General features: G+C 38.1%; 1 protein-coding gene across 2 annotated transcripts in view; it reads left to right on the forward strand.

The window, feature by feature from the left end:
• Nucleotides 1-19,775, forward strand: part of LOC132152982 (RING finger protein 17-like) — a 33,159-nt gene extending 13,384 nt beyond the window's left edge. Inside the window, exons 8-37 of one of the 2 annotated variants that reach the window (XM_059562041.1) lie at nt 1,043-1,119; nt 1,265-1,339; nt 1,416-1,606; nt 4,390-4,494; nt 4,611-4,769; nt 6,798-6,969; nt 7,179-7,305; nt 7,547-7,713; nt 10,166-10,298; nt 10,392-10,545; nt 10,660-10,775; nt 11,290-11,404; nt 11,582-11,699; nt 11,794-12,018; nt 12,150-12,294; nt 12,384-12,496; nt 13,086-13,176; nt 13,277-13,389; nt 13,479-13,726; nt 14,018-14,181; nt 14,345-14,464; nt 16,309-16,389; nt 17,039-17,161; nt 17,242-17,298; nt 17,378-17,485; nt 17,865-17,988; nt 18,186-18,324; nt 18,789-18,975; nt 19,300-19,423; nt 19,498-19,775. In XM_059562041.1, the coding sequence (XP_059418024.1) occupies nt 1,043-1,119; nt 1,265-1,339; nt 1,416-1,606; nt 4,390-4,494; nt 4,611-4,769; nt 6,798-6,969; nt 7,179-7,305; nt 7,547-7,713; nt 10,166-10,298; nt 10,392-10,545; nt 10,660-10,775; nt 11,290-11,404; nt 11,582-11,699; nt 11,794-12,018; nt 12,150-12,294; nt 12,384-12,496; nt 13,086-13,176; nt 13,277-13,389; nt 13,479-13,726; nt 14,018-14,181; nt 14,345-14,464; nt 16,309-16,389; nt 17,039-17,161; nt 17,242-17,298; nt 17,378-17,485; nt 17,865-17,988; nt 18,186-18,324; nt 18,789-18,975; nt 19,300-19,395 (3,843 nt within the window). In that variant the 3' untranslated portion in view covers nt 19,396-19,423; nt 19,498-19,775. Of the gene's footprint in view, nt 1-1,042; nt 1,120-1,264; nt 1,340-1,415; nt 1,607-4,389; nt 4,495-4,610; nt 4,770-6,797; nt 6,970-7,178; nt 7,306-7,546; nt 7,714-10,165; nt 10,299-10,391; nt 10,546-10,659; nt 10,776-11,289; nt 11,405-11,581; nt 11,700-11,793; nt 12,019-12,149; nt 12,295-12,383; nt 12,497-13,085; nt 13,177-13,276; nt 13,390-13,478; nt 13,727-14,017; nt 14,182-14,344; nt 14,465-16,308; nt 16,390-17,038; nt 17,162-17,241; nt 17,299-17,377; nt 17,486-17,864; nt 17,989-18,185; nt 18,325-18,788; nt 18,976-19,299; nt 19,424-19,478 lie in introns of both variants that reach the window. The other variant, XM_059562039.1, reaches the window with a different exon arrangement.
• The last annotated feature ends 873 nt before the right edge of the window (nt 19,776-20,648 follow it).

Consider the following 20,648-nt stretch of genomic DNA (forward strand, 5'->3'; position numbering starts at 1 on the left):
AAAATAGATAAAAACACATATTAATGCAAACAGCGATCTTTTATTTAATGCAAACCTACCATAATTACATTACGTTTAATTATACAGTTATAAATTATCAAATAAAGTTAATAAAACATGCTTTATCAGAAATCTCTGTGCGTCTTGTTTGACAGTCAGAAAACTTGATCATACATAAGTCAGAACAAAATCAGCTCTTCGAAAATGAAAAGTATTGCATATTTGAGTGGTTTGTGTTTGAAAGAAGAAATCCCTGTGGACTGATTAACCTAACGCTGATGCTAAACTGCATAATCAACAGAAGAATAAAGCCATCTCCGCGTTGTATCTTGATGAATTTCCACACAGAGGGACGCAAAAATGTAGGGAGGATGTTTCCCCATGTTTTTGATATACCACTATCGGCTGTTCAATTTGAAAATCATTAATTGTATACATCTAGCCAAGTTTCGTATGTAAGTTTCCCTTACAGTCAATGCGAGCGTCGCAAGACCTGAAGTAAGTATGCACACACTCGCGTCGCTGAAGCTCACCGGCGCCATCTTGTGCACTTAGCCCATACCGGAGGCTGCAGTTTCAGGATAGCATTTCTAGGACCCTATAGTGGTTTTGTATGTGGTACAAATTGGTGTTTATTAGTACATTTATTACTTTTTAAATAATCTTAATACAAATACTAGTTTGCAACATCCAGCAGCTAAATAGGCTAAATGGAGATTGCTGACATTACCTCAGACACTCAAGTTCATGCCAGCTCATTCCTTAAAAATAAGATAAAATAAAGATAATAAATTAAGTTTCTCATCTCAGCACAGACACGCACACAAACAGAGCCAAATCTGAGAAAAAAATAAAACAAATTATTTAAATGGCAAAAAAAAAAAAAAAATTCACAGGTGTGAACAGTGGACGTTTTACCGAATGGTTCAATATTAATACGCCACACAGAGTTTTGCTCAATGTTGAATAGTCAGACAACATGAAAATTATTCAGTTTATTAAGATAACTTAACATGATTTGCTTTGTTTTACTTGTTTTCAGATTTTGGAGACGTTACGCTTTCCAGTGGATGTTGAGTCATATGACATGAGCTCTATGTCATTGCGTTCAGGACTCAGGTAGGGGACCATTGTACACAAATAATATAAGAGCTGCAATTAATGCAGTTAATATGGTCACAACAAGAATGGGTGCACACAGCTCAGTTATTTTTGCATGCATACTAAATTGTAATCTTTCATTTTGTTTTGTTTTTATATTTAGGTGCAGTCTTCAGATGGACAGTCTTGTTGACAGTTTGAGAAACTGTCTTAAAATCACAGATAACTGTGATGACTGGTAAGTGTTTATAGAATGTACTTCATTGAATTGAAACCTTGTGATCAGATTTTTGTCCTTTTTATGATCATGACAGTTTTTTGGAAGAAGTTACAGTAGAGCCTTTCCAACACGTTTTGAAGAGTGGTGTGGAGGTCTGGGACAGCTCCGATCAGTCTGTTCCAGCAAAGGCAGTCTCCATTCCCAAAAAGAAAAGCACACGCAGGCAATGTTTCATGGAGGAAATAATGGAAGATACAGACACTTCTTCAGAGATAGTGGAAATAGGTGTGTATGCAGGGTTGGGTAAATATACTGATGTGAATGAGTTTTTTGACTGATTGTGACCGTTTAATGTTTTTATTAGGGTTATCAAGCAACTTATTTTTGTAATCTAAATAATTAAATGATTTGCCAGTTAATTGATCAAATTAACTGCCCATAAATTTTTAAAATTAAAAGCATTGAATTGACATTACAGAAAATATATATAGGAAGAAATATTTTGATTCAACATTGCATAAATAATGCTAATAAATTGATATTATTATTATTAGTAGTAGTAGTAGTATTTTTATTCTTCTACTTCTTGTTATTATTACTATTTGTAAAATTAATGTTGATTTATATAGATTTTTTTTAAAATTATACTCTCAATATGAAACTATTGCCACGATTAGATGGTGGCAAGTTACACTGCATTAAATATCCAGAAGCACATACAGGTGCATCTCAATAAATTAAAATTTCATGGAAAAGTTAATTTATTTCAGTAATTCGACTCAAATTGTGAAACTTGTGTATTAAATAAATTTAATGGACACAGACTGAAGTAGTTCAAGTCTTTTGGTTCTTTTAATTTTGATAATTTTGGCTCAGATTTAACAAAAACCCACCAACTCACTTTCTCAACAAATTAGAATATGTTGACATTCCAATCAGCTACTCAAAACACGTGCAAAGGTTTCCTGAGGCTTCAAAGTGGTCTCTCAGGTTGGTTCACTAGGCTACACAATCATGGGGAAGACTGCTGATCTGACAGTTGTCCAGAAGACAATCATTGACACCCTTCACCACGACGGTAAGCCACAAACATTCATTGTCAAAGAAGCTGGCTGTTCACAGAGTGCTGTATCCAAGCATGTTAACAGAAAGTTGAGTGGAAGGAAAAAGTGTGGAAGAGAAATATGCACAACCAACTGAGAGAACCGCAGCCTTATGAGGATTGTTCGAGCAAAATCAATTCAAGATTTGAGTGAACTACACAAAGAATGGACTGAGGCTGGGGTCAGGGCATCAAGAGCCACCACACAGACGTGTCAAGGAATTTGGCTACAGTTGTCGTATTCCTCTTGTTAAGCCACTCCTGAACCACAGACAACGTCAGAGGCATCTTACCTGGGCTAAGAAGAACTGGATTATTGCCCAGTGGTCCAAAGTCCTCTTTTCAAATGAGAGCAAGTTTTGTATTTCATTTGGAAATCAAGGTCCTAGAGTCTGGAGAAAGGGTGGAGATGCTCATAGCACAAGTTGCTTGAAGTCCAGTGTTAAGTTTCCACAGTCTGTGATGATTTGGGATGCAATGTCATCTGCTGGTGTTGGTCAATTGTGTTTTTTGAAAACCACAATCACTGCACCCGTTAACCAAGAAATCTTGGAGTACTTCATGCTTCCTTCTGCTTACCAGCTTTTTGAAGATGCTGATTTAATTTTCCAGCAGGATTTGGCACCAGGAGTTACAGACAGGAGTAGAAGCTCACAGGCAATCGGGGAGACGTCAAGAGAGAAGCCCATAGATACAAGCCCTGGCGTTACATTTTAAAATACTAGACAAAATAATTAATCAGAATACTTACTCCTGCTCACTCACGCCAAAGAACTCCCCGCTCAAGCTCGCCGTCTCTGCAAGATTAACGATGGCAGTTTGCACGCACAGCTACTAGAAGATTTACATCTGTCAGACAGGTTGCTGACGTCATCAAGCTTAGTTTGAGTCTGCGCGTCAGAAACTAAGTGCTAAAAATAGATAAAAATCAATTGAGTTCCAATGGGGTCGCTGTGTCCATTTCTTTTACTGTCTATGTTTGGCACCTACACACACTGCCAAAAGCACCAAAAATTGGTTAAATGACCATGGTGTTGGTGTGCTTGACTGGCCAGCAAACTCACCAGACCTGAACCCCATAGCGAATCGGGGTATTGTCCAGAGGAAGATGAGAAACGAGACCAAAAAATGCTGATGAGCTGAAGGCCACTTTCAAAGAAACCTGGGCTTCATACCACCTCAGCAGTGCCACAAACTGATCACCTCCATGCCACGCTGAATTGAGGCAGTAATTAAAGCAAAAGGAGCCCCTACCAAGTATTGAGTAAATGTACAGTAAATTAACATACTTTCCAGAAGGCCAACAATTCACAAAAAAAAAGATTTTTGGATTGGTTTTATGAAGTATTCTAATTTATTGAGATGGTTGAGAATTGGTGGGTTTTTGTAAAATGTGAGCCAAAATCATCACAATTAAAAGAACCGAAGACTTAAACTACTTCAGTCTGTGTGCATTGAATTTAATACGCAAGTTTCACAATTTGAGCTGAATTACTGAAATAAACTTTTCCATGACATTCTAATTTATTGAGACACACCTGTACTGTCTAGTACAGGTGTGTCCAAACTCTGTCCTGGAGCACCCCTGTCCTGCAGCGTTCAGCTCCAACCCCAAGTAAACATACCTGAACCAGCTTATCAGAGTCTTACTAGGCATATAAGAAACTTCGATGCAGCTGTGTTGAGGCAAATTTGAGGCTGAGCTCTGCAGGACATTGGCCCTCCAGGATCTAGTTTGGACACCCCTGGTCTAGTAGGTACTATTTCATGTAGTAAGCCATCATCCGGCATCTTATTGATCACTAAACTACTGTATACAATGTAAGATGACATACAGGTCTGCGTAAAATGCTTTAATAATTTCAACACTTTTTTTTTCCCCCATAAATAATCACAACAAGTTACCTTGTCTTATTGATACGTTTATTATGTTTATGTTTAATATGCTGTGCTCATGTGTTTTTAGCTCATCGTTCCCCAGGACCTGAACCATGGCACAATGAAAGGCTCAAATCACATAGAAGACATCGCAGACAGCATTTTGAAAGGCCCTTAACTCCACAGCCTAAATGTATGTGGCTCATTTGCAGGTTAATCACCTGAATGAACTAAGACCGCTCCCTTGCTTAAGTGCACTTTGTGTCAACTCAGTGTTTGTTTTTTTTGTTTTTTTACTTAATTTCTTAGTGGTGAACTATGTAATGGCGACTCACATTGTGAATCCTGGACAGTTCTACGTACGCTATATGATGGAACAGAAGTCAGGCCAAAGGTTGACCCAAAAGGTCAACAAATTTTGCTCAGGAGAGAGTAGCCTCTTCACGTTCAGTGATGAAATCAAGACAGGTATGTGCACATTAAAGGGTTAGTTCACCCAAAAATTTAAAATATGTCATTAATGACTCACCCTCATGTCGTTCCAAACCTGTGAGACCTCCGTTCATGTTCGGAACACAGTTTAAGATATTTTATATTTAGTCCGAGAGCTCTCAGTCCCTCCATTAAAACTGTGTGCACTGTATACTGTCCGTGTCCAGAAAGGTAAGAAAAACATCATCAAAGTAGCCCATGTGACATCAGAGGGTTAGTTAGAATTTTTTGAAGCATCGAAAATACATTTTGGTCCAAAAATAGCAAAAACTACAGCTTTATTCAGCATTGTCTTCTCTTCCGGGTCTGTTGTGAGACCGTTCAAAACACTGCAGTTTAGTGATATCCGTTTAGTGTTCACGAACGAATCATTCGATGTAACCGGATCTTCTTGAACCAGTTCACCGACTTTGGGGGAAGGCGTTGCCTAGTGGTTAGAGAGTTTGATTCCTAACCCTAGGGTTGTGGGCTCGAATCTTGGGCTGGCAATACCACGACTTAGGTGCCCTTGAACCCCCATCTGCTGCCCGGGCACTGCTTCGGGTGTGTGTGTTCACAGTGTGTGTGTGTGTGTGTGTTCACTGTTCTGTGTGTGTGCACTTTGGATGGGTTAAATGCAGAACACGAATTCTGAGTATGGGTCACCATACTTGGCTGAATGTCACGTCACTTTTTTCAAATCGAACTGAATTGTTTAAAACGGTTCGCTTCTCCAATAAGCATTAATCCACAAATGACTTAAGCTGTTAACTTTTTTAATGTGGCTGACACTCCCTCTGAGTTAAAATAAACCAAAATCCCTAATTCATTTACTCAAACAGTACACGGCCTGACGGTGGAAAGATGAACACAGAGCCGAGCCAGATAACGAACAAACGATTGACTCATTCTCGAGTCAAGAACCGGTTGCATCTCTTTTCGGATCACCTAGTTCTTTCGGACAGTTCGATTCAATAAACCGGTTGAAGAAAATGGTTCACCGGTTATTTTGCATTCGACGTAATGATGTCATTTGTGATGATTGCCCTTGATTCAAGCCTTCGGTTTACCCGCGCTCATAACATTAGCACAGAATCAGTTCAAAATCAATCACCAAAAAAAAAAACAGTTCGGTTCAGATGCGCTGTGTGTCATTCTGCTTCACGCTGAATCACACAACACATGCGCAGTATCATCAGCTCCTCGGTTCTCGAATCGTCTGACAGAAACGGTTCTTGACTCGAGAACGAGTCAATCTTTCGTTCGTTATCTGGCTCGACTCGGTGTTCATCTTCAGTTCTCTCTTCACAGCAGTTCAGTCAGTGTACTGTTTGAGTAAATTAATTACTCTGGGATATTGGTTTGTTTTAACTCTGAGGGCGTGTCAGCCACATTAAAAAAAGTGATGATGATTCGTTCGCGAATGATTCTTTCGTGAACCGGATATCACTAAACTGCAGTGTTTTGAACGGTCTCACAACAGACCCGGAAGAGAAGATAGTTTTTGCTATTTTTGGACCAAAATGTATTTTCGATGCTATATAACTGACCATCTGATGTCACATGGACTACTTTGTTTGTATTACCTTTCTGGACATGGAAAGTATACCATACATACAGTTTCAATGGAGGGACAGAAAGCTCTTGAACTAAATCTAAAATATCTTAAACTGTGTTCCGAAGATGAACGGAGGTCTTACGGGTTTGGAACGACATGAGGGTGAGTCATTAATGACATAATTTTCATTTTTGGGTGAACTAACCCTTTAATGATGGCCTCTTTTGTTTGACAATGAGATTTTATCTCTTATCAGCATTTATTTTTTTATGTACTAAGATTTTTTGTTTTTTAAAGACTCCTATGCTCACTAGGCAAACATAAAACAAAACAAAAATTCTGTAATGTAAAACATTAGGTATTTAAGAAAGTAAATTAGCACAAGTAAACCTACTGACAATGCTTTCTGAAGACGATCACTATATAAAAAGTTGTGTTGTTCTGATTGTGTGTATTTATGTGCACAGGCTCTATGCTCTTTATCTTTTGGAAGGATGATATGTGGTGTAGGGTCACAGTGACTGAGCTCTTTCAGAAAGAGTGTTTCCAGAGTGTGACCAAATGCCTTGCATCAGAAGTCTCCCGTCTGTCTGTTTACTTCCAGGACTATGGCTTTTCCAAGGGCATTTCAGTCCCAAGGTAAGAAATAAATGGTACCTACGTGTGTAAACACTTAAAAATAGTTTGTAATGCTTAAAGGTGGATATGCTCTTTTTATTTGTTTGTTAGTTATGTGTATCTTTTTTTTTTTTCATGTTTATGTATATTAAAAGTAAATGCAAATTCACTCATTCATTGTGCAAATTCACTCATTCATTGTGTGCATGTTTTCCCTTTGTGTATCTCAGTGATGGAGGTTTAAGCGTGTTGAATGAGTGTCTGCGGAGACCTGATGCTTCTACTCTGGCTGATATGAATGGCTGGGCTCCTCTGGCCATCAAATGTTCCCTTAAAGATATTATTCCTGCAGACCAGGTATAAATTGAGATGTATTTGATCTGTATTCACTCTTAGTTTTTCAGCACTCAAGTGCACTTAAATACATGTTAAATGTTCTGTATTTATACAAAATAAATATTCTGGCATATGACTACCATCAAGTGGTGCAAAAGAACTTTCAAATATAGTTTTGTATTCATGGATGTTATAAGAGAATATGAAGAATCTGTAACTGGGAAAACATGGAAAGTGTTGCATCGTTTGTGTTTTTTATCAGGTGATAGGGTGGAGTTTAGAGGCAAGTGACGAGATGAGGAACCTGTTGGGATCTGAGGCTGTGGAGATGCTGGTGTTCGGTGAGGATGGAGATGTACTCTTAGTGGATCTGAAGAAAACATCAATGGTGTCTCTGCGGGAGCACCTGGTGTTCATGGAGCTGGCCAGGTCTGTAATTGTTACCTTTAACTTTAGAGCATTTTGAGACTAAATGGTAGAGCATGATTAACAAAATAAGTAGAAATAAATGCAACAAATGGCCTGGAGTATGCTGGATAAAAAGGCCCCTTTTTTATTGTTTGACACAAATAACTTTTAGTATAAATGATCTAAGAAGGCACAGGTTAAGGGTTTGTATATTAGTTAGGACTGTCAAGCAACAACTATTGATAATTTAATTACATGATGTGTTGATTAATTCATCATCAGTTAATCACACATTTTGGCTGGGAAATTACACCCAAGAGATAAAGTTACAAAAAGAAAGTCATTTTAGGCAGCTTTAGAAAGGCGTATTTTATTTGACCAACATACCATTTATTGCACAAACTTTAAGGCTAAAATGGACTAACATAATCTATGAAACATTTAAAAGATCATTTGAGAAATGCCTCAAAAATTTTGTTTATACAGTCAGTGGTAACCAAAGGAGTTTAGTCACCTAACATACTTTTGAAATATCTTCTATGTTCCGTAAAAGAAAAAGTCATACAGATTTGAAATGGCATGAGTATGCATAAATGAAGACAGAAATGATGTCATTTTTGGGTGAACTATCACTTTGAAGGCACAATATGTACGTTTTTGCCACTAGAGTTCACATTTTCCAAACAACAGAGAAGTAGCTTGATGACGTTATGATAAGGTGTCATTTTCACAGATCATGTTTAGGAGTAACTGCATTCATATCTATTAAAATCACCTGTATGTGACTCTTACTTGTACAATAGATAATATATATTTGCTTACCTTACCTTTCTATTAAAACAGAGCAGCAACCTCCCGCTCTCTCTCGTGAAGCCAACAAGGAAGTGACTAAAACTGTAATTCATCGACTGGCTGCTGGAGGCTGGCTGCAAAAGGGAGTCAGTCCCATAGACTGCCCATGTTAAAATACCCAACTTTACAGCTGAAAAAAACAAGTTTACAGCCTGGTTCAAAAAATGATTTTGGTCTATATAGCAAATTTTGCCCTTCATGACAACTGTGAGGGGGGTGAATTTTTTTATAACTCATCCATTTAAATTCTATTAAGCCTTAAAGTTCTGAATAATTAAGAGCGTGGCCACTTGAGTGACAGGTGGTTTGCCGCTGCTGACAGTGCTGTCGCGCTAGGTGGGCGTGACTTCAGCGACCAGTTTCCACCTTTTTGCCCATTTTCGATTGTCCAGGAGAGTCGCGCGGTGACGCGCTGCCAAGATGATGACGGCCCGCTCTGCACACTTTAGGCTTCAAAAACACACCTCGGGAGTCTACGGGTGACGTCACGGACAATCTATGATTAAAACCCATACGAGACCAGAGTATTGTCAAGTCCAAGTTTGTCGCAAAGCTCTTTCCATCTCAGAAATGTCACAACGATAATGAGCCGTCCTTTATTTGTCCCAAAGCCTTCTTGCCTTAGTTGGTCTATCTATCTATCTATCTATCTATCTATCTATCTATAAAAAAATTTTTTTTTTTTTTTTTTTTTTTGGATTATCTGTACTCTCCAATGAATAATCGTGATCCATGATAACTGAAATTTACAACAGGGTTGCGCTAGCGCTACATACTGTATAACTACCACTTCTGCATTTGTCCACGTGTTGCCATAGTATCCAATTATCCATAACCAATTATTGTTACATTGAATATGTTATCAGCCCAGCAGTGAAAAACAAAACCATATCTGGGATCAGCAGGGTATTGAATTGATAGGAAATGTGAACAGTTCGGCCTGACGGTGGAAAAATTGCTATTGTATTAAAAAAATCAAATGAAAGTATTAAAATGACAAAGAAACATGTTACAGGTAATAGAACACGTGTCTGGTCTGTTGGACTTGCGCTGCAAGACTTGCGCAGTTCTCTTCTGACACATCAGACTGGTTTTGTCCATTTTTATGGTTATCAAAACATTGCAACTTCAGACTCAGTCCCACATTTTAATACAGTTGTCACTCCTGAAACTTTCCAGTGTGTACTTAGCATGAAAATGAAAACTTTTATTCAAATTATGAATTGGTTATGCACAAAGTGAGCTTTGACACTTATAATAAATGTAGCTGATATCAGTTCAGTCACAGCACTGACTCACTGACTGACTGAAAACTCCCCTTTTTATATATATATATATATATATATATATATATATAAAATCTGTCTATACTGCACAATGAATCTCTTATTTACATTGCGTTTATACTTCTGTTATGGCTAAACTGCTAAACTGGCTAAACTAACTAACCCCTGATTGGCCATTGCGTCCACATGCTCATCAACCATCTGTGATTGGCTGCAATGCATCTGTGATTGGCTGCAGCCCTAGTTATGACAATTTAGAATATTGCCTCTTTTTTTTATTGTTATTTTGATGTTATTGTTAATATTAACAATCTTGCTATGTAACTTCTATACAGATTCAGTTCTCCTATAGTCGCCCCTCGCAGTACATCCCTACTCTTCTACCCATCAGTTAGCCCTGCACTCAATGTTGAGGTCAACGCTGTGGTTTCTCATGTGAACACACCATCCGACTTCTATGTACAACTAGTGAGTATAAAAACACATTTGTTATAAAGTCAAAATTAAATTAAATTAAATAATTAACTGAAAATGAAATTTACACATCCTTGGTGAATACAGGTTGACAACATGGAGTACTTGTTGTTGCACTCGAAGCTTCAGGACTGTTACAGTCGTCCCAATGCAAGCAGTGAGTTCCAGATCTACTGCCCTTCTCTCTCACAGGCCTGTATCGCTCGCTATGACCAAGAATGGTGCCGGGTTCAAGTCATAGGTGCGCTAGTGTGTGTACAGAATATCAAACATATTAACATACACTAAAAGAAACCCAGTGTTGCTTTGATACTGTGTATAAAGGTTAAATGGATTGCCTGTGTTTATCTTTCAGGCTTCCCTGGTGGTCGGATGGTTGAGGTTCGGTATGTGGACTTTGGCTACAGAAAGACTCTTTCTGTGAAAGATCTGAGACAGATAAAAGATGAGTTCTTTGCTTTGCCAGAAATGGTAAGATTTAGGTTTGCTTGTATACTGTGATAGTGTAATTTGGTTATAAGTGACGAAAAATATTGGTTTAAAGGGGGAAACAATATATATGAAACTAGCTTGACAACAGTTTCTACATCAATAACAGATTGGTCTTAATGAATACTTGCCAGTACATAGCAAGATTTCAAGAAGACATATGCACCATTCCTCGATCTTTAAAAATATATATACTTTTTTAACTTTATTTTTTTCCTCCAATTTTTTCCAAACATACGGAACAAAGAACTTGTTACAAAAAGTAACATAAACAGAAACATATACATACACAGGTTGATCTTTAAATTTTTTAAATCAAACTGCCTTGCACCACATAGCATCCCACCAGCATTGTAACCAGTTTGAATGCAGATACTGTACCGCTGTGAAAATTATGATACTGTGGAAAGTCTGTCAAAGCAGGTGTTTCAAGCACAACGGAATCATCTGCATGAGACAACAAACTTAAAGAAGCCTGTCTGTCCACTTGTTTCAGGCCTTGTGGTGCAGTCTGAATGATGTGGTCAGTCTGCAGGAAACATGGAGTGATGAAGCCTCTGCTATGTTTAAGGAACTCGTGGAGCGTAAACTTATCACTGTTGTGGCAAAAAGTAAGTTTACACCTACATGCATAAGTACATTTGTTTTAAATATATCATTGCTTTTAAACAACTATCTATTGTCCATAATAATGTGTGCATTGTGAAATCATTTTTGACCATAGTTTGGGGAGTAATGTGGTATTCTGTTGATTTTTTTTTTTTTCTTGAATCTTTCACTTTTTTCAGAGTTAGTGCCCGGCACTACAACTGTGCCTGTGTGTCTTTATGAGGTTGGTGATGATTGCACTGGAGCCAGTATTGGAGAGATACTGGTCAGTAATGGTCTTGCTGTTTCCAGTCAACAGTAAGTCATGAAAAAGAGACCATCTGGACCACCTTTCTTTCTGTATTTAATTGTTCTTTCATTCTGTCTCTTTTTCTTTCTTCTGCTTTATCAGGGCCCAGATTAAAGACGCCCAACCCTTGGAGATGACCGTATGGGACCCTCCATTTGAAGAAGAGGTTCTGTCTGTTCCTGCTCCCCCTCCTCCTGCTTCTGAAGAGCTGAAGCCCAGCCTGATTCTGCCCACATGTCTCAAAGACATCAAAGTTCGTGTGACGCACGTCACCTCTCCTGGAAACATCTGTGTGCAGCTACTGCAGTTTGACAGCCAGCTGAAGAGGTGCCTGACTTCTTTAGTCCATGTTGTACATCAGACTTCTTTTCAAAATACTAAATAAAGCCCTGTTTTCAGTGACACATCCATTTAGGTCAAGTCAATGATAGTCGTAACGCTGCCATTTTGTCATGCAGAATTCATGACACGCTGAAGACTCTCTTCTCTGAGTCAGAGCCACAGGAGATGCTCTGGGAAGCAGAGATGTTCTGTGCTGCCAACAACACTGGGGTTTGGGAAAGAGGAAAAGTGTGCAGTGTGTCCACTAATGGTGTTGCAGAGGTAGGGATGCACACACTTTCATAGTTGAATAAATCTGTATAGAGTTGTATTATTATTTTTTGAGGGTTGTGTATTTATTTTTTTTATAGGTTTTGCGTTGTGACTTTGGTAATAAAGTGAAACTCCATGTGGACAATCTCAGACCCCTCAGTCCTGAACTGATCGGATCTTTCTTACTCGAATGTAACCTCAGTGATCTAAGGTAATGGATGTGTAGAAGCTCATTTTTACCACTTTGCGGTCACAGTTGTGCATATACAGTTGCAGTCAGAATCAGCAAAATGTTAGTCATTTTAATAGGATAAACTATATTTAATTTGTCTTCTGTGAATCATTAAAGTATCATAGTAAGCTTCTGAAGGGCAGTACTAAATGGGGGGGAAAATTGATTTTTAAACCAAATAAGAGAGATTTACTCCCTGGTCGTAGTGTATGGTGTTGCATTCTGGAGCATTTGTGAGTTTTTCACATTTCGTATTAGTTGTATTAGAGTCCCTCAATTGTCTTCAGTGTGACAAGATGGATCTCAGATTTATATAGGGGAGTACTGAATAAAAAACATGCAGAATTTATGATTTTATTTTATTTTTATTTTTTTTAAACCGGTTTATGTAAACTTTGACAACAACTGTATCTGCTTTTTAACAACAACTTCACCCAAGACTAATCCAGTAATAATTGTAATATATTACTGTTTAATGTTACATGATGTGAAGAAGTTGTTTTTGAACTTTTGTCATTTCATCATATTTGCTTTCTTCCTTCCTTGTACCTTCCTCTCTAACTCTCAGACCAGCTGGTGGTGGCTCCACATGGACAGCGACAGCGTGTGATTTTATCTCTCACTACTTGACTGGTGCCATGGCTATAATTACCATAAAGGTTAGAATGAATGTAAAGGAGTTATAAAACTATGGAAGAGTTAACAATATTACAAACAATTCCTGTCTCTGAGTTTGTGTGTATTTTTTTTTCCTCTCAGGACCCTTCTGCCAGGCCTGTGCTGGTGGCTGTGTTCTGTTCTAACCGTGCCGGTCAAAATGTCAGTTTTGCTGATTTCCTCATCAGTGAAGGACTTGCACTAAAGGAGAGAAAGTAAGAAAAATGTTTCTGCTTAGCATGCTGATCATTCATACGACCGTTAATGTTGATCTCCATGTATACAAAGTAATCTGTGTTCCTAGGACTGCTTCCATATCCGAGACGGTCTTTCCAGAGGAGTGCGTGTTGAGCAAGAAAATTCCTGAGCCACAGAGAATCATGAGCCCACCTCAGACACCACCCACACCTACTCCTCGCATCAACCCACTTCCAGAGAGAGTGCAGACAAACTCATACCTCCCTCCAGAGCTGCCTCCCTGTGGCAATACACTCATGAGCATCTCCGCCATCTCCGAACAAGGTGTCATTTACGCAATGACATACCAAGCAGGTGTGTGCCATTAAATTTCCAATTACATCATCGGTCTCTGTGACGGAAAACATCATCTCAAACATACAGCGCACTCATTTTATCAAATGATCATAATCACTACTAGCATTTTATTCAAATTAAACCCCCTTTAATTAAACCTTATTCAAATGACTTCTATCATGATTGGCTAACCTCTTTGCATGTGGAATGAGTAGCAGTACTCCTGCAAAATTACTGAAAAGTCATTTATGTGTGTGTTCATAAATTAAAGACTACTAATTATTCCAAAAAAAATTATTTCATGTTCAGTGTGCGAGTTTGATCGCTTAAGGGAACGGCTGCAACAGCACATTAAAACCCTGCCAAGACAGAAGAACTACAACTGGAAAGGAGTTTTGGGATGTGCTGTCATGGGAACAGACATGTTCTGGTACAGAGGTCAGGTGCAGGAGGTCATTGGAGGACATGTAAAGGTCAGTGTGCTTTTACAGCATTCTATCACTTTCACATTTAAGTGAATTTATTTCATAATCTCAGATGTGCTGGTCACTGGGCTAATAGATGTGCTATGATATGCTAATAAGCTAAATTCCTTGGATCATCGCATTCTGTTACCAGTTTGTGATGTAATTCCAGGTCCAGTATGTGGATCAGGGGCTTGTGGAGAGTATCCCGGTTTGTCACGTGTACCCAGTCGTTCTCTGTGAGGATGTGCCGCAGCTCTGTGTGCCTTGTCAGATAAATGGAGTCATACCGGTATGTGTGTCTGTGCTAATTTAATCTTGATCACTTGCACTTGAACCTATTGATGTAAACCTGTGTAATCTGGCAGCCAGACGTTTTTAATACCCCTGAGTACCCCCTGAGATTTTAAGTTAATAATTCAATAATTTAAAACATTTAGCAGATTCAGTTTTACACATCACATCATATAAGAGAAACAAATATTTAATAGTTTTTTGTTGTGGTTTTTTATTCATTTTCATTTTAAAAATTATATTCATTTTACATTTAGTTTGATTTACTTATCACCTTTTCATTAACCTTTTTAACCTAATAGATTTAAGATTTCTGTATTTATTTTGGGTAACAATTTCCCCAAAATGTGAAATTTTCTATTTACATTTCCATATTTCACCTCAAAGTGTTTCTATATTTAATGTATTTTTTCAAAAAAAGATACTTTAAAATTATTACAGTACAAAACTATATTAATGGTCCTACAAATAGATGTGGTTTAATTTATGCATTATAAAAAATATTTCTTATGTTGTCATGAAACATGACCCAGACACTTTATCAAATTAATCCTTGCATTGAGAAATATAAAATCTTTGTTGTTATTTCAGCAATACTGTAAAGAAAACTTTTATTGTGGGGTTAAAAGGAACACTCTTTTTTTTTTTAAATAGGCTACTTTTCCATCTACCCTAGAGTTAAACAGTTGAGTTTTATCGTTTTCAAATCCATTCAGCCCATTTCTGGGCCTGGCGATAGCACTTTTAGCTTAGCATAGATCATTGAATCTGATTAGACCGTTAGCATCTCGCTCAAAAATGACCAAAGAGTTTCAATATTTTTCCTATTTAAAACTTGAGTCTTCTGTAGTTATATTGTATACTAAGACCGACGGAAAGTGAAAAGTTGTGATTTTCTATGCTGATATGGCTAGAAACTATACTCTCTTTCCAGTGTAATAAAGGAATCAAGGAACATTGGTGCTGTTCCATGGGTGCAACAGGTGCAGTAATATTACGCAGCGCCTGAAAATAGTCCCAATTATATGTAAGTATAGCTCCTAGCCAAATTGGCCTAATAAATCGCAACTTTTCATTCTCTGTTGGTCTTAGTACACGATGTAACTACAGAAGAGTCAAGTTTTAAATAGGAAAAATATCTAAACTCTTTTTTTTATTTATTTTTATTTTTTATTTTTCAGTTAGATGCTAATGGAAGTCGTGGCCTAATGGTTAGAGAGTCGGACTCTCAATCGAAGGGTTGTGAGTTCGAGTCTCGGGCCGGCAGGAATTGTACGTGGGGGGAGTGCATGTACAGTTCTCTCTCCACCTTCAATACCACGACTTGGGTGCCCTTGAGCAAGGCATCGAACCCCCAACTGCTCCCCGGGCGCCGCAGCATAAATGGCTGCCCACTGCTCTGGGTGTGTGTGTGTGTGTGTGTGTGTGTGTTCACTGCTGTGTGTGTGCACTTTGGATGGGTTAAAAGCAGAGCACGAATTCTGAGTATGGGTCACCATACTTGGCTGAATGTCACGTCACTTCTACTAACTGTCAAATCAGATTCAATGATCTATGCTAAGCTAAGCTAAAAGTTCTACCACCAGACCCAGACATCAGCTGAATGGATTCGAAAACGGTAAAACTCAACTGTTTAACTGCAGGGGAGTTGGAAAATGAGCCTATTTTCAAAAGAAGTGGAGTTTCTTTCATACCATGTAAGTAACTGGAGGAGGCAAATTGAAGGGTTGTGGTGGGTGTGAGAGAGCATTTCAGCTGTACTGAATCAAACTATTTCAGATTCGAAGTAGTTGTTTGAATGTGGTTATAGTTTGTCAAATCTTCTGTTTTTAAATGTTATAGATTGGGAAGGGATGGCAGTGGGACGCTGTAGTGCTCATGAAGGAGTTGCTGCTTGGGCGTTCAGTCAATGTCCACATTATGGTAAATGAATTAACATCTACACTAGGGCTGCATGATATTGGGAAAAAAATGACATTGCGATTATTTTATTTTTCTGCGATATATCTTGCGATATGAAATCTAATCTAATTTTTTCTTACAAACAAAAATGGGGTGAGCACACTTACATTCTCATTTTAAATGATTTAAACATCGACACCATCATGTCAATTGATTAATATGCGCAAGAGAGAGAGAGCAAGACATCGCTCGTGTTGTTTGAAGACGGTGAGCGTGCGGCCGGGGCTCTCTCTCTCTCTCTCTCTCTCTCCCCCACCCCCCGTCTCTCTCTCTCTGTCCTGTTAAACTGACAGGACTTAAAAACATGCAAATGAAAATACTGTCCATCTATGATGGTTAAGCTGTGCAATTAATCCGCGAATCACATTCGTCAAGGACCAGGGAGCAGCTGGCCCGTACAGTTAATGAATAACGGATCAACTACGACAGCCTACATCGCACATCCTGCGATGTGACTATCGTGGATTCGTACATCGTGATATCGATGATTAAAAGACACATTGTGCAGCCCTAATCTACACCACTTCATGTATCAGCAGAATTCTGTTCATTTCTAAAATGTCGATCATGTGTTGACAAGCACTCTGCCAGTAAACCTGTTGTTTTGCAGGAACACCCAGAGAATACATGTGCCTGTGTTAAGGTAGAGATAACGGTGGATGGCATGGCACTTAGCAAGATAATGGTGCACCACCAATATGCCACTTTTGATCCTGCCATCAGCAGCCAGGAGGTCTGACCAATGGAGATTTGTGAGAGGGGGTTTGTTTTGTTTATGTGAGATGGATATACTGACTGTGTATTTATGTGCAGGATTATGTGGTTAAGCCTCCTGCCCCTGATTTAGATGACTGGGACCTAAACACACAGGTAGAAATTTAATTTTTGTTGATGGCATACAGTTCCTGAATTTCTGGTTTAATTTAGTAGCAATGTGTTGTGTTTTCAGGGATTGGAGGAGTCCCAGCCTGTTTTAGGGGTTTATAAAGAACTCCAGATTCCTAAAGCAAGAAAACATTTCCCCGCCAAGGTCAAGCATATCCGCACCCCTAATGAAGTATGTGAGATGTTGGGTCAAACCTATTAATTCTTGCATATATCTGGCCTAATCAATCACACATCCATTTAATGTGAAAAAAGCTGCTCATGAGTCTACCAGGTCTCCACATCTATAATGTGTCCAGTCACATTGGGGAAATTTTGCTGGTCAATGGTGTAGAGATGTATGAAGTACAGCTCAGGCAGAAATCACTTTTAAATCAAGCAGCTTTCTGTTGATCAGCTCTGTGAATCTGCATGACCAACTTGAATCTATGTTCAAGTGTAGAAATCTTTCACCCTCAAGTGAAATTGCCGATTGCTTTTGCAATACAAAAGTAAATATTTCCACACTTTTACTGTACTTTGTTTTCATTGAATCTAATGTATGCTTGCAGGTGTTCCTGTGTGCGATAGATAAGACACTGTGCCGACAGGAGCAGGAAGAAAGTTTGGAGGAAGCTCTTGAGCGTGTGAATGAGAATATAGAAAATCTGAGCCCGCTGACAGACTTCCCCATCGGTGTTTATATTTGTCATTTGATTATAGTTTATTTCAGTGTATGCAAACACTTCTGTGTTATTGTTTGTATAAACGCCACTTTTGTCAAATTTATTTCCGAAACTGAGTCCATGTGTTTTTCATTCTCATTCTGCCTCTACAGAGGCTAAATGGCTTGGAGAATGGATGGATGTTTTTCAATGTGTGTTTGTGTGCAGATTGTCCTTGTCTGGCTGAGTACAGAGATGGTAAATATTATCGTGCAAAGCTCCTGGGTTTTTCTGAACTCACTCCTTCTGTGAAGCTCCTTGTGAGACATGTGGATTTTGGTTCAGACGACATCTTACCAACACACAAGTAAGACAGTACAGATTATTCAGATATTGACATGTTAATACTTTAAGGTCATTTTCGTGAAAAACATAATTCTTATAGAGAAAACAAATGGTTCATTACATTAAAACCAGTATTTGTCTAATTTTTTAACTTCCAAGGTCATGATTTTTATAGGTTTTTGGGATTACAGGGAGCTATTCAAATAATTTTCACAAATAGAAATTTTCGGCAAAATTTTTTTGAGCCTGATAGAATATTTTTATAAAGAAATTCAAGGTCTTAAAATTGTTCCATATATCCAGGTTTTTGTTCTCAAATCATAATAAAATTTCATTAAATTTAGTTAATTTAAAAACATTGTCTTAATTTAAATCAAGGCATCTTAAGGCCACGTAGTTGAGTTCACTGAATTAAAAGAACCACTATTTTTCAGCCATATTCTGAAGTAAATAACGCATCCAAAAAATATACTTGTCTCACTGCAGATTGCGGCAGCTCCCTGCATCTCTTCATCATTTCCCATGTGCAGCAATTTACGTCAGGTTAGCAGGCTTCAAACCGGCAAACGTGTGTTTGGATTTGGAAAGAATACCTTACCGGCCTGAGTGGAGTATGAGAGCCATGATGGAGATGATCGACCTGTTGAACGGAGAGCTCACTGCAGTGCTTACTGTACGCCTCATTCATAGTTGAGGAAATGTGTCCTCCTTTACACCTGACATAACATTCATTTTGGCGATCTGCTAATGATCTGAGCATTCTTGACTGCTTTTAAATGTTAGAGTACATCTGACAACTCAGTGAAAGTGTAAATGAAAAGCTAAAGTTGAATTTAACTTCACACATTTTTAGGCAATAGTTTATTCATATACTTACCAGGACAAACAGGTGTAAAGTGGACCAAACTGTGCTGTAACATTTAGCAACATTGCAAAACTCTTTTCTACCTGTTTAAAGCAGTCAAAAATGTGTTTCCAATTGCAATTGCAATTTCAGGCAAACGAACCACAGTTGACTGTGCTGCTATACAATGCGAAAGGGACACTCGTCCACACACCCCTGGTGGAGAAAGGCCTTGCTGATTATGCGTAACTCTTGAAAAGGTAAGTGTGAAAGTAAAGTTAATTAAAAGAAACCATGTGTCTAAACATTTGTGTATTTTTCATGTTGTTCAGTTTCTGTAGGTTGTGCCAGAGACGCTGTGGATCATAAGATTTCATAGAAGCTTTTGAGACTGCAAAACATTTTACATTGGTGTAGTTTTCTCATTTTATGTTCAAGTACTTGGTTTTATGCAGGCATTTTGTTAAAATATTCGGCCAGTTTTAGGTTTCTGCATCTATGCCTAATTTTATGTTAAGTATTTTTATTCGAATTCAAAACTGCTTCAAATTAGCAGAAAACTTTTGTTAATATTATTAATGTCTCTGTATGTTGAGCCGAACTTGAAGTAAAACCCTTGTTAACTCTGACTTGCTCATCATAATTGACTTCTTGAAATTTTGGGTGCTTACAATCAGAGCAAACTGACCAATTGACGCACTTCATCTTCTTCAGAACACTACCAGAAGCGTCCAGAGACCTTAAACATTATGAATAAAATGTCCATATTCTCTCTGAGGAATATGATTAATGCTAGTCTAATCAACTGCACAGTACAGCTCATCCAATGGCATCAAGCTCATTTTTATCACTCTAAAAACACCATTTAAAAGTATTACCTTGTAATGCATAACTGTTAAACAACATACAAAGATTTATTTTTTACAGAAATTACTTTTTACACATTTACACAGTACAAACATTATTTCACTCAACTTTATTCAAGTCCGTTAATTTTCCTTTCATTTAAAATAAAACGGTATTCATGCCTTAGTGTCCATAATGACATGACCCTGTGCGTCTTTTAACCTTACACGTCCTGTAGGGTATTGTGTCTCTTGCCGTCCATCCGAATAAACCGTTTTACATTTACATTTAAATTTAATCATTTAGCAGACGCTTTTATCCAAATCGACTTACAAATGAGAACAATAGAAGCAGTCAGGTCAACAAGAGAACAACAACAGTATACAAGTGCCATGACAAGTCTCAGTTAGTCTAGTATAGAACGCATAGCCAGTGGTTTTTTTTTTTTTTTTTTTTTTTTTTTTTTTTTTTATGAAAAGACAAGAAAAGGAAAAGTGCTAGTATTATGGCGCTTTTCCACTACACAGTACCAGCTCGCCTCGACTCGGCTCTGTTTGGTTTTCCACTGTGTAAAAGTTGTACCTGTACCGGCTTCCAGGTACTTTTTTTCGTACCACCTCCGGCGAGGTTCCAAGCGAGCTGAGGCGATACTATAA

This window comes from Carassius carassius, chromosome 11, assembly GCF_963082965.1.
Source record: "Carassius carassius chromosome 11, fCarCar2.1, whole genome shotgun sequence".
Lineage (NCBI taxonomy): Eukaryota > Metazoa > Chordata > Actinopteri > Cypriniformes > Cyprinidae > Carassius > Carassius carassius.